Below are 12,761 nucleotides of genomic sequence, written 5' to 3' on the forward strand. Positions count from 1 at the left end.
CGAGAGGATTCATATTTAACCACTAACTTGAACTGTGGTAGCTTTCATAGTGTGACTGCCTGTAAATGTAGGGCTGGGTGCTGGACTCCAAACTAACTTTTTCACACCAGCTGGCACTAGGGTGCCTAACTTTTCACTTAAGCGTATCAGAATATATGAAAAAGTGCACTTAACTTTTTGTCATTTCATTTCAGTGATTGGATAATGGTGTATGCAGTAGAAGCACGGAGTGTTGTGACAGTTTTGAAACTGAGACTGAAGGTGGTTCAGGTAGCGAGTATCATAATTGTGGAGTTTTTGTTTGAACTTTGAATTTTATTTAAAGGGATGGATTAAGGTATTAGTCAAAGTGTGGTTTTGAAGTATATCATGTGTCACTTCTCACAGTATTTGTTGTAGTATGCAGACTCTCATGCGGCTTAGAGGGTCGGAGTGTAGTACGGGATGTTGTTTGTAGCTCCAATTTAAAGATTCCCCCAAAACTCTCATATGAAGACCAAAACTGCAGTTCCACTAGTGGCCACTGGAGTCTGGTTCCAAAAATGAGCCATGTTCAATTATGCCATTTTACAGCATTATAAAGCTACAGAAAATTAAAAATAAACATTTAAAATAAACAGAAACAGTTTTGGCCTCAGTAAATAGCTTAGCCCTTCTTAATACAAAAGTATGAGTTGTTTTATAATAGTACTTGTGGGTAGTTGGCACTGTTCTGGCACAGGCAGCTGTAGCTGATTGGTGTCTGCTTGGGGGTCATATTTGTTAATTGTAGTAATTGAATTTTATGGCCCCACTGTGCTTGTGCTGGAGATTTTTGGAGTAAATTCTAATTCTTAACACTAATTAGGAGGTACCTATGCTGGGGTGTAGCTGTTGTAACATCTATGGGTGCAGCACTTGCTCATAGCTTAAAACTCCCTCATTTCATCCAAGTACTGTAACTTCTGGCTCCAAAAAGCCTATGCAACCAGGGCCAAAACACTCTTAAAACTTCACAATGTGAACTCCAAAGCCTGGGTGACCATATCCATCTTTTATATACAGTCTACACTTGCATTCAGATCACTGGTAGATGCTCCAGTCTGCATTTGAGATGGTAATCGGGCAGCCAGGGACAAAGAAGCCTCTCGTCTTTTAGGGTCAAGTTTCACCAGGATCCTGAAACGTCTCCAGGCACTTATTAAGGCAGATATAAACAGTCATATTTTATTTATTTTTTTACGCTTAAAAGTTTGCCATCTTTGCTGTAAAAGCTTTTTTTTTCCTCGCAGAAAATAACAATTCTTACACTGTGTTGCTTGAGTGTCACATCCTCTCCTCATACAGCAAATACGCAGAACATAGACAACTGTCTAAAGCGCTCTGATGTGAGATTTACCCGAGCACAAACAAAGCGGTTTTATCTGCCTTGACTGGTTGTCCACAGACAAACTGCTGCAGAAACCTTGCTTAAAGACAGCCATGTGGGTGCTAAGAATGAAAACTTTGTGCTGAATGTCTTTCGTTTGTTTTAAATCCTTTGTAGTCATGCTTAGTAACGAATATTTGCAATATTTCGCATGGATGGTAGTCGATGGATTCTTTTGTTTGTTTATATAAGTGTGTTGGTGAGTGAAGTGTGAAAATCCACACTTAACTGGGTGTAAATTGCTAAAAACTGGATATTGATATTTTTCCCTAGATAGAGCACTTACATCATCACAACAGGGGGATTTTATTTTATTTTTTTAAACCTTTAAAAATGGTTGCTGAACCTCAGAACATTTGAAATGGCCATGGCCTCATCTGAGGATACATGTCCTGTTCAGCTTGTTTAGTTATTACAGTACCATGTTGGTGTCCCACGTTTTTCCTCTGTTTGAAGACCATTTCCCAGCCCCTTCCTCCTTTGTTATTTTCTCACAGGGGTCTCCTAATGCTAGGGGTCTTACTAAATTTTGATCCTCAAGCTTTATTATCAGTAAATGTTACACTCAGACCCCTTACTTTTGTTTCCGTTGATCAGCAGAACCCAGAATCGGACTGAAGGGGCATGTGAGTCACTTGAAATAATTAGCTCTCTATCGAAGATGCTCTTGTTGCTTCACCGCGTCAGCTCTTTTGGCTGAGAAGACGCAGTCAGAAACGAGCCCTAAAAGCACACCAAGACTGTAATGGAGAATCGACTCATGTGTTACTGTTTGACACATAGTTTGAGAACGATAGACATTAGCATTTAATGTTTTTTTTTACCAGTTACTTATAACTTAATATCCCACCAGCATCACCTCTTTCCAAGTACAGTAATGTATGCAAGAGGGAGTACAGGGGTGGTGCACAAAATAAGCTTAGTGACTTTACACTGCAGTGGCCTTCTTACATTTGAAGCATTCTCAAATATGCTTCTGGTATCACTTCCTTTTGTGTTCAGGACCACTTTTCAACCAGGGTTTGACATGTGCATGGCATCATTCACGTCAAGCTACGCTGTTAGGTTTTTAGACGTGTTTGTGTCGGTTGAAAAGCCCCCTTCATAGGCTGTGCCCAGCCAAATACTTACAAACAGGTTAATCTTGAGGATTAACGTTAACCTTACTGGTGCTTTAGTCTGAAACTAAGGGAACAAAGGCAGCTTGTAGCCTCAAACAAAGAGAATAAAGCAGTGTTGCCCTGGTCGGATGCCCATCCATCTCTGCAACGCTTCAGGCCTGTCGTTCCACACTGGTGCCCACTGGTTTGGCCATTATTAGATTGCTGGAACTGTGTACACATTGTAAGTGACTTAAATGTATATAAGTGCAATACCTGCCCTTAGTCTCAGTGGAGCACCTGAATGAGATAAAGAGCTGAACCAACCAGTTGGCACAGACTTGTGACTGCAATTTCTTTTGCTTGCTGGTTAGCAGCAATTAAACGTTCAAACTAGGACTGAAATGACGCTGTTCTCTGACAGATGAACTAAAAATACATACAAAATTGGTTAAAAATAACTGACCGATATACTCAGGCCTGCAGATTTTTACATCTCAGGCCATGTGCCCTGAGATGTAAAAATCTGGTTGTGCCTAGCCGATGGGCTTCACAAATTCCTTTTGAATCATTCTGAGAAAAAGTATAAGTGGTTGTTTTCATGGTACAAAACAGAAAGCATAAAGCGTCCTCTTGTTGTAGACTGATAAATTAAATCTATCTATAAAGCGAGTGAGTACAGGGCGTTCGGCAGATGCATTTGGTGTTGCTTGCTTTTGTACATTATCAGACATAATCACTGCACCTGGTGTTCTCTTTCTGACAGTGAACTGTAAATTTGTAGATGCGTTCCCAGAAATGTACCGGCTTTACCGGAGCTTGTTAACCATCATAAATGATGAGCGTTATGATGGGAAGGTCACTCTGAAAAGATGGATCCTCTTTCTCTTACACTTAACATTACAGGTGAAACAGTCCATCAGTCTGTAAGTGCAAACGTTAATTTTCAAGGTTAAGTTACAAAAGATAAATAAATTAAAAAAAACATACATTTAAAATTAGTCAATATTTGGTGCCTTTGGAGGCACGTTGATATCAAACTAAATATTATTACTATTTTATCTGACAAATGAAATTAGAGCCTCTGGCCTCTTTTATGAACATATACCAAGTTAAGGGTTGACTAAAGCATTAACATTTTTTTTTTTTGATATTTGGTAGGCAAAAAAAGATGTTGGCTACGTAAAAATGTATTTTTTAACTCTTATTTTTATTCCAAGATTCCAGTCGAGCCATTAATATCATCTGATGTGTGTTATAAATGTTTTTTCCTTAAAATATAGCCAGAATTAACACATTTGTAACATAAACAAGAATAAATTATATATCATACTTGCAGCTCAGGCTCTTATATTAAATACATACTAATCTCTGACTCTGAAACTGGGCTGCATTGTGTTTTTATTGGGTGCTAATGTGCTGCAGTGATCTCATTTCTCACTGTTGTGGATGGATGTTTTTTAAGTGCAGTGGGTTAGCACTACAAGGAAGGCGGAAGCAGAGCGGGGTGATTTGAGGTGAAATGTAAACAGTGCTAGTCAGGAAGGATTAGCATCCCGTGAGCAGCATGGACTTGCAGCGGCACCCAATACTTGTGACAATGGCAGCCTGTTTTTCAGTGGGCTAAAGAGGTTGTGTGTATGTGTACAGATTTTTCTTTCAGTCACAACGCATGAATGTAAATTTTAAAGAAAAAGAAATTTCCCACAAGTAGTTGAAAGGCTTTTATTCATGTTTATGTCTCACCTTCCTTTTAGAAATCCCGAGGCGCCGCTGTAGCTTACCTGGTCACTCTACACATCCTCTTCCCGCTTTCCTGTCTACTCTGAACTGTCCTGTAAATACAGGCTACAGAAATTGAAAAGATTTCCGTTGTTTGTAAGCAGTCAGCAATCTCTGTACAAAAATGCTCATATCAATTGCATTTGCATATTACAGTGTATTTCTTGTAGTACTTGTGAGATACTATGAATGGGAAAAGCCAGATGTTGCTTGGACGTCCACTAGATGATGAAATATTTAATATTTAATTGATATTCAACACTAGTTAACTTGTTTCTGAGAGCTTATAGTGCCAGTGGGAAACTTATTGAAACTGCAGAACGTATTGTGAGAAATGAGTGGCTGTACATTGGCTGTAAAAACTCCAGTGATGAAAGTGGCTGATCTGCAGCCACTTTCAGCTCAAGGACTTTAACATGCAAAGAAGATGTACGACTCAACGTGCTACACATTTCAGCAGTATTTAAATTAGTTTGATTGCTCACAAATCTGAATAATTGTTGCTAAATTTGTCACCTGGAACAACTCTCAGTCAGTCATAGACTCTCATTATTGTTTACTGGTTGGTCCACACTGTTGTAAATAATAATTCAAGACTACATATGTAGGGCAGGGTGTCGGGATCATTTGGAAGACTAAAGGATGAGAGTGACATGTAACTCATTTGTCAACCTCATACATGGCTTATCAGTTGAAACATGTAGGTTAGCCTAATATTAGCCACTCAGCATTAATAGTGAATTAAAATGTTCTCAGCACAAAATACTCTTCTTGAACTATATTCAGAGGTTGGTAGAAAACTGCAGGTGAAGGTGATTTTTAAAAAGGACTGGTCAGGACAAATATTAAAGAAGATGCACCTGTGTAAAAGGGGTAAACTTGTGTAGTTAAATTGGTGATCATGTTGATTGATGATGGTGTTGACAGAAATGCACACAATCATAGCGCCATATGATTATTTGGATTATTACAGTAGTGTTTGATAGTGTTATTGACTTTTGTTTTAATTGGGAATTTGTTTTACAAGGAAAAACAAAACAGCAGAGTCGGTCTTGTCTGACCGAGGAGATTCAGTGTGGCCTTGGATTTTGTGCATGTGTGGTTAGCTCTGCCTGACAGTAGGAATTTAAAGAAATAGTTGTCCAAAGTCTTGACAAAATCTGTGGCTTTCCTGTGCTCTTTTATCTGCACTGGTTTGTAGGAATGGATCTAGGGGTGGGGAAGCTGTGGGACTTACATTAATGGCTGCTCTTATTTTGTTCCTGACACTTCTTTTTACCATGTGTTTCCCACCCCCGCAGGTCAGTTAAAGCTGAAAATGAGTGCAATAGGGGAAAGCCCTCTGGACCCTGCCACGCCAGAGTTACGCAAGAGGAAGGGCTCGCCATGCGACACATCAGGGCAAAGGTAAGACCGGCTGCATGCCTTTTTTTTACAACACTGACAAACATTACACGGATAGAGCCGGAGATACTGTGAATCTTTATTGGTTCATGATCAGCCAAAAGATGAGTAATAAAAACAATTATCAACCATATCAACCTAGCTTTTTTTATCAGTAAGCTTATAAACGTCTAAGCTCGTGAAATTATGTTGTAAAATACATGTAAACAAATGATGTTTGCATTAAAATGTGTTAAACCATTAAATTTGAAAAAAATAATGCATTATAAAAACATTAATGCATTTAATCGCACTTTGAATTCCAAGCAAAGGGGAACTTTTGTCAATGCATGACTTCCTGGCATACCGATTACACTGATGCACACAGCTACAAAAATGGAAGAATCAGAAGAAAGTGTGTACCCGATCCGTACCGGAAACCCGATCGGTACCCCGCATGCGCAAATCTTACATCACTTCCTCTCTTTGCCAACATTGCGACATTCAATATATTTGAATGACACGGTTAGTGCCCAGTTAGCTCCTAGCATTTCTCAACAGCTCTGCCTCCTTTTCGACTACCGGGACATTTAAACAATGGATAATCCGTATACAAACAAATTCATGCTAAGTTCCTCCACAGAGAGCGTCCCCCGATTGAACAACAGCGCCGTAAAATAAGAAGAATGGCGCCTAATTACAGACTTAATAATATTGAGTTAGCAATGTGTCACGTGAAGATTCATCAGCCAGATTAAGTGTTTACTGACAATTGACAGTGATAGCGGACGTCATCATCACTATTCCAACAATCCTCTCCTCACAGACAAGCATAAACACACTCGACTATCGCTAAATCAAATTTAACACGCATTTGAAATCACGCTAATTCAGTTTATAATAGGGTTCATTCGCTCGGTCAGCAGGTGGCGGTATCCTCGTACACTGGGGAGTAAACTGCCATTAAACGAACAGAAGAAGAAGAAAACATCTGCACATGCGCGGTACAGATCGGGTAGACCCGATTTGTACGGTCCGACTTTACACATGCGCAGTAAGGATCGGGGAGTCCTGATCCGTAACTATCTTTTTATTTTTCGTTTTTGTCTACATTGTACTGAAATGCTTCATTATTGCAAACATTTTAAGATATACTTATTATTCTTAACATCTTAACAGATACTCTGACCCATAACTATCGTAAAATGCTACGACCGGAAGTAGACACCTTTCGCGCATGCGGGGTACCGATCGGGTAGCGACAGTTAGGACTCATTTAATTTAAATTACATTTTAAAAGACTACCTAGCAGAAGTCTTGATAAAAGCGTGGTTTTGTGCAAACTGTGCAAAAAGGAGTTTGCATACCACCGCAGCACTTCAACCTTACAGTACCATCTAAATGCAAAACATGTTGCAGCGAGCACAGAAACTAGGAGCTGTTAGTGCTAGCAGTCCCAGTTTGGCAATCCAAACTTGATGAAATGACTGGGTTCAGGACCAAAATTACTAAGTCAGCGTCGGACAAACTTACAGATTGTCTCGCAAAATGGATTGCTCTGGACTGTAGACCACTAGCAGTGGTAGAAGATAGGGGTTTAGAAAATGTGCTACAGATTTAGATGAGGAAACCCTGTGTAACAGGGCCCTGAGTTTTTACAGAGCAGAATCCACCATCAGGGAGGCAGACTGCCCGCTGCAGTAGTGGTCCAGTCGAGCAGGGGCCGACCCACAGCTGTCTGTCCTGGCCTGCAAGTATTTGATTAGTTCGGCCACTTCTGTCTCATGTGAGAGACTGTTGCAGACTTGCAGGTCACATAGTAACAAAAAAGAGAGCTGCCTTGAGCTCTGAAAATGTGAACAGGCTAGTTTGTCTAAGTAACTGGCTGAAAGAGACGGACTGTAAGTAAGAATGGAGTTATTGTGAGTCCAATAGGTTTATTTTTGCACTAAAATGTTTGATGATCACACCGTTTTAGCCTAATGTACAAAATAATGTTGGCTAAGATTATTCAGATTTTAAAGGTGAAGCTGTTCAAATAGCCTTTTATGTTTCTGCCTAATTTTTTTAGAAGAAAAACTGCACTTTATTTTGAAATTTCTATTATTATTTAAAGACAATACCATTTTAAAAAGGTACTAAAAGTACTTAAAATAGCACTTTAATTTCTAAGTCTGCCCAATTTGGCCAGGGATATTATTTTTGTTTCTCTGTTTTGCATTTAAATGCAGTTTTTCCCCCTATAAATCAAAAGAGCTTGAGTTTGCAATATTCATGTCCATGTCTATTATTTGTTCTGTCCCCCACTAAAACCTTTTAAAATTAAAAAAAAAAATTCTTGTGCAATTAATCAAGATTAATTAATTATAAAGCCTCTAATTAATTAGATTAATTTTTTTAATCGAGTCCCACCCCTAAAATAAATATAATGGACATATTTAATTCTCAGATTGCCGAATTCTTATAAAAATCATAGATTATCCACATAAGGTAACGCAATCATTGCCTTGGTTGTACATGGCGAGCATGCTTACTGATGACTTGTTTTTGCTCATTTTTGGTCAGCTGGGCTGTCACTGTGGGATTAGGCAACTCCAGATGGGAGAAATATAACGTTTTACTCAAGGCAAAATAGTGTTTTATTCTGCCTCGCTTTGTTTATATTCGTGGACATAAAATGTTATGTGTTTTTTTTGTAGTGTGCTTTAAAAGAAAGTGTATTTTTGTGTCTGCAGCACATATGTTGTCCAGACTCATCAGTGAGGATACGTGACTATAGTCAGGAAATAGTTTTTAGACATTACTAACTGTTGTATTATAACCCGACCAACCTTTACTAATGCAAAGCTATTTTTAATGTGTAACTGTAACCAAGTAAAGTATTTTTAATTAGTAAGATATTAAAAATAATATAAATCATGGCTGAAAATATGATGTCAGCAACAAAACGATTTGCTTCACAATCAGTCTCTCTAACTTTTAATGTGGAGGTTGGAGGTTTCTTGCTTTTTAAAAGTATAACATATTAATTTTGTGAAATTAACACCAAATTGGTACATGTGATGGAAAATCATGTTACGGGACATACCAATAGTTTGGTGAAATTTGTGTTCAAGAGCATGAAGCATGAGGATTTCATGAACTAACTTTGAGGTTGCTTAGTTTTTGGAGGCAGTTTGCTAGGGATGAATGTCTATTCCCCAACCAAGTGGTTACTGGAGATTCGTGGTAGAGATGGCACGATACCACTTTTTTATGTCCAATACGATATCATAAATTTGGATATCTGCCGATACCGATACGAATCCGATATAGTTCATTTTATAATCAACAAAACTGTTTGTTTTTTAAATATCTTGCTGCATTTTGTATGAGTTCATACTCAAGTTTTAAAAAAACAAACACTAAAGCTATTCTGTTATTCCTGTATGCAAAAAATACACTACACCCAAAATATTTCATAGTTCAGCAATACTGATCAATCTAATTTACTTAAACCTACACCATCCAACCTATTCTGGTATTCTAAACAGTACTTAGCAGAAATATTAAACAACCTTACTAATAGGGTTGCAAACTCCCAGCAAAAGCAAAAGGAAACCACCCCCCACCCTCCGCCTGATAATGCTTAATCGGCGCAATCTACTTTAATTTAATGCACGTGTAAAACAAATGCACAGAAATCAATTATTTTTCTACATATTTAAATACATTCAACATCTTTCTTCAACAGAATTACAGACTGCACAGATGGTTACCAAAGGAAAAAGTGCTGTAGCTTACCAGGGTACATATTAGAGTTAATAGTTCCTTTATACAATAATAGATTTCTATACATTTTACATCAGATGAAAACTTTGGTTGTAAGATTCAGATAATTATTTATTAAAAGCTAGACATGACAATTAGAAAGAAAAGTATTTCTTTGTGCCCCCCTTTCCCTATTAATGCCCTACCTGGCCCCCCTAGCAAAACTTTGCTAGATCCACCCCTGCACAGTTACCAGCTGTCAGCTACATAGAAAAGGATCCTGGTGTAGAAAGTAATAAATTCTAACAACAGCTTATCAAGCTTAAACATGCTGCTGTTGTTTATCTGCTGGTTTCCTATTTCTGGTGCAAAGTGGGCGATAAACAAACAAGAGAGACGGGAGTTGTGACAGAAAAGCCGATCAGCTGATCATTGACCAGTTTCATGATTGAAATAGCAGCAGGAGAGTGAGGGGGAGAGAAGAAGAGGCAGTCACTGCATGTATTGGTTGTTAAGCTTGACGTGGGAATGCTTTACAAACATTCAGAGATGAACTTACACACTTGCTTTACTTCTCTGGGATACCTTTCTCGGAGATGAAATGCCGGTTTCGTAGCGAGGCTCCAACTGCTCAACCAGACCACCGACAGGTCTCGCACGCCACAGCCGCTCTATCACGTGACGCATGCTGCTCCGACGTGCTAAGGTTATGAGCTGAGTTACGCCATGTCGCAAGTTTTGTTAAATGATTTTATGATATTTAATGGATCGGATTACATTTTTTATTTCTCTTCGATATCCGATCCAGTAATTTAGGTCAGTGTCGGACCGATGCGTAATATCGGATCGGTCCATCTCTAATTCGTGGTAATCAGTGAAATTCGTATTGCAGACAACTTGGTGTGGTCCACCAAACTCCAGTAACTGCAGCAATCTGCTAGCAACCAAAGCGAGCACAAGAAGGTTTTCGGTGCAGCGCTATGTTTGTGACCAGTTTCACCTAGTAACATCCAAGTGGTTAAGGAACCCACATTTGTCACTAACAACTGGAGGTTGCCAGGGGATCACCAACCGGTCTCTAGTGTGATTGTGGTGTCAGTGATTAAACATCGGCAACAAAAAGTGAAATAACATCCCACAGACAGCCTGTCAAGTGCTGACTTCCCTGTGCCAAATATTTTGTTGTTTTAATTTATTTATCACAGTTATTATTTATTTGTTAGTGATATTAAAGTGATTTATGTCTATATACTCCCGAAGGAAAAACAAATCACTATAAAGATATAAATGTAAAAAACAATATACATGTATATTTGTATATGTATATACCAAGATACCAAGTTATATACCAAACATTTTTGCTACTCCAAACAAAGTAAATTTGAACAAAAAGTCCTAATTAAATAGAAGTAATTAGAAACCTGAGATAAAGTTTAAAGTATAGATTTGACTTTAGGTCAGTATAAGTTTAAGTGGGGCGTGTAGGAGTGAAAGTTCTCCATGTACTGTATGTGTAAATCTATAAGGCCGATAGGTGATGTAACAGCCCAGCTAGCATTTCTCCAGCAGCTACACTCATCCACTTACCCGCTCATTTCACACAGCAGCGTCCTCCCCCTCCTCACCCTTCCCTCGGTCACCACGCCTGTGTTTTCTGGCTGGCCAATGCACTGACCTACTTTTGCTGTTGTCGTTTCACATACGCACGGTCACATATACGCTCTTCTTGCTGCCACATACCTTGCTGTTTCTCGTCCGTTAGAAATTAAATCACTGGAACTCAAGAATAAATTTAAACACCAGGCTGCGCAAAAGGTTAAAAGAGAAGAATCTTAATTTATTTATTTTCTTTTGATTTTTGTCCAATTTCAATATTATAGAAAAATGCCACAGGTGGATAAAAAGCCAATGCAGGAAAAAAGAGGATCATGAATTTATTTTTACAGTTTAATCTATAACCATTTACTTAAATTTAACTGGCTGTTGTTTTGTTTTTTTTGTTTTGTTTTTAAAAAAACAATCTTTTTTTTTATAAGTAAGCAGTGTTAAAAAGTATAAATAAATCAATTTGATTGCAAAAAAGCAACACCATGGTAAAATGCATTACAAATATATTAACACTGAAACCAAAGGTCAGAGCTGAAAGCATGATTCAGATTCGATTTAAGCTAATTTTATTTTAATCTGCATTAATTGAAAATTACAAAAATGTCAAATGTCGTATTTACAAGGGCTTAAATAGCAACAGCATTTTTTTTAACTGAGGGAGGAAAAACATTAAAAATATAATAATCACAAGGTCTAAAATCACCTTAAAAGTTGTAAATGCCAGCATTGAATGTAGATGTATGTATTGATGTATGTTTCTTTGGCATCAACAGCAATAAAGCAGAGGTACGAGATGCTTTACAAAATGTACAAAATAGTTTAAATAGCAACATTCAAATAACTTGTGTAACACTTTCTATCCTAACTCTTTCATACAACTTTATCACAAACAAAAAATAAACAAAACTTAGTCTACTTTATTTATTCAATAATGCTGCTATCAATAAAATGTGATTTGTGCTTTAAATATATCACCAGCCTTCCAACAGTCTAATTTGTGCTCCGTTAAAGATCATGTGTTTCTCCTTCATTGCAATCGACGTTACTCTGCTGGATCTCCTGTGTAATGTGTCTGAGCACATTGTGTTGGGTCCAACCAGCTTTCTGTTTGTTTCTTTGTCTCTATTGCTGTCAGTCACAACCAACGGTTCGAGTCACTCATTATTGTGTAATAACTGCATATTTAGCCTACAGGGACAATTATAGTTTTCTCTTCTGCTTCTGCTCCTGGAGGGGTGCTGATAGTTGCTTGTACATCATGGGTGATTTTGTTTAAAGAACCTGTGTGTTCTCATATGTATCCATTAATCCATCAGTAATTGATTTTTTTTTCTTCTCTTGTCATAATCTTTAAAAAAAAAATTGCCAATACTTTTTGCTGCCATGTACACATTTAAAAAAAAGTCTGCATTTTAAAAAGAGATGATGATAATAATAATAATAATAATAATAATAATAACAACAACAACAACAACAACAACAATCACATCTTCTTAAAGTTTTTTAAAGCTCTTCATGACATCTTGAAGTAGCAGCAGGAGAGGGAGGGGGAGAGAAGAAGAGGCAGTCACTGCATGTATTGGTTGTTAAGCTTGACGTGGGAATGCTTTACAAACATTCAGAGATGAACTTACACACTTGCTTTACTTCTCTGGGATACCTTTCTCGGAGATGAAATGCCGGTTTCGTAGCGAGGCTCCAACTGCTCAACCAGACCACCGACAGGTCTC

General features: G+C 38.0%; 1 protein-coding gene across 4 annotated transcripts in view; it reads left to right on the plus strand.

The window, feature by feature from the left end:
• Positions 1-12,761, plus strand: part of ncoa1 (nuclear receptor coactivator 1) — a gene marked incomplete at its 5' end in the record, with an annotated part of 98,754 nt that overhangs the window by 45,376 nt on the left and 40,617 nt on the right. For all 4 annotated transcript variants that reach the window (XM_082504907.1, XM_082504906.1, XM_082504908.1 and 1 more), the window contains one exon: positions 5,592-5,697. In XM_082504907.1, coding sequence (XP_082361033.1) covers positions 5,609-5,697 — 89 coding nt within the window. The remainder of the gene's footprint in view (positions 1-5,591; positions 5,698-12,761) is intronic.

This window comes from Aulonocara stuartgranti (genome assembly GCF_965226115.1).
Source record: "Aulonocara stuartgranti genome assembly, chromosome: 15".
In the NCBI taxonomy this organism is placed as follows: domain Eukaryota; kingdom Metazoa; phylum Chordata; class Actinopteri; order Cichliformes; family Cichlidae; genus Aulonocara; species Aulonocara stuartgranti.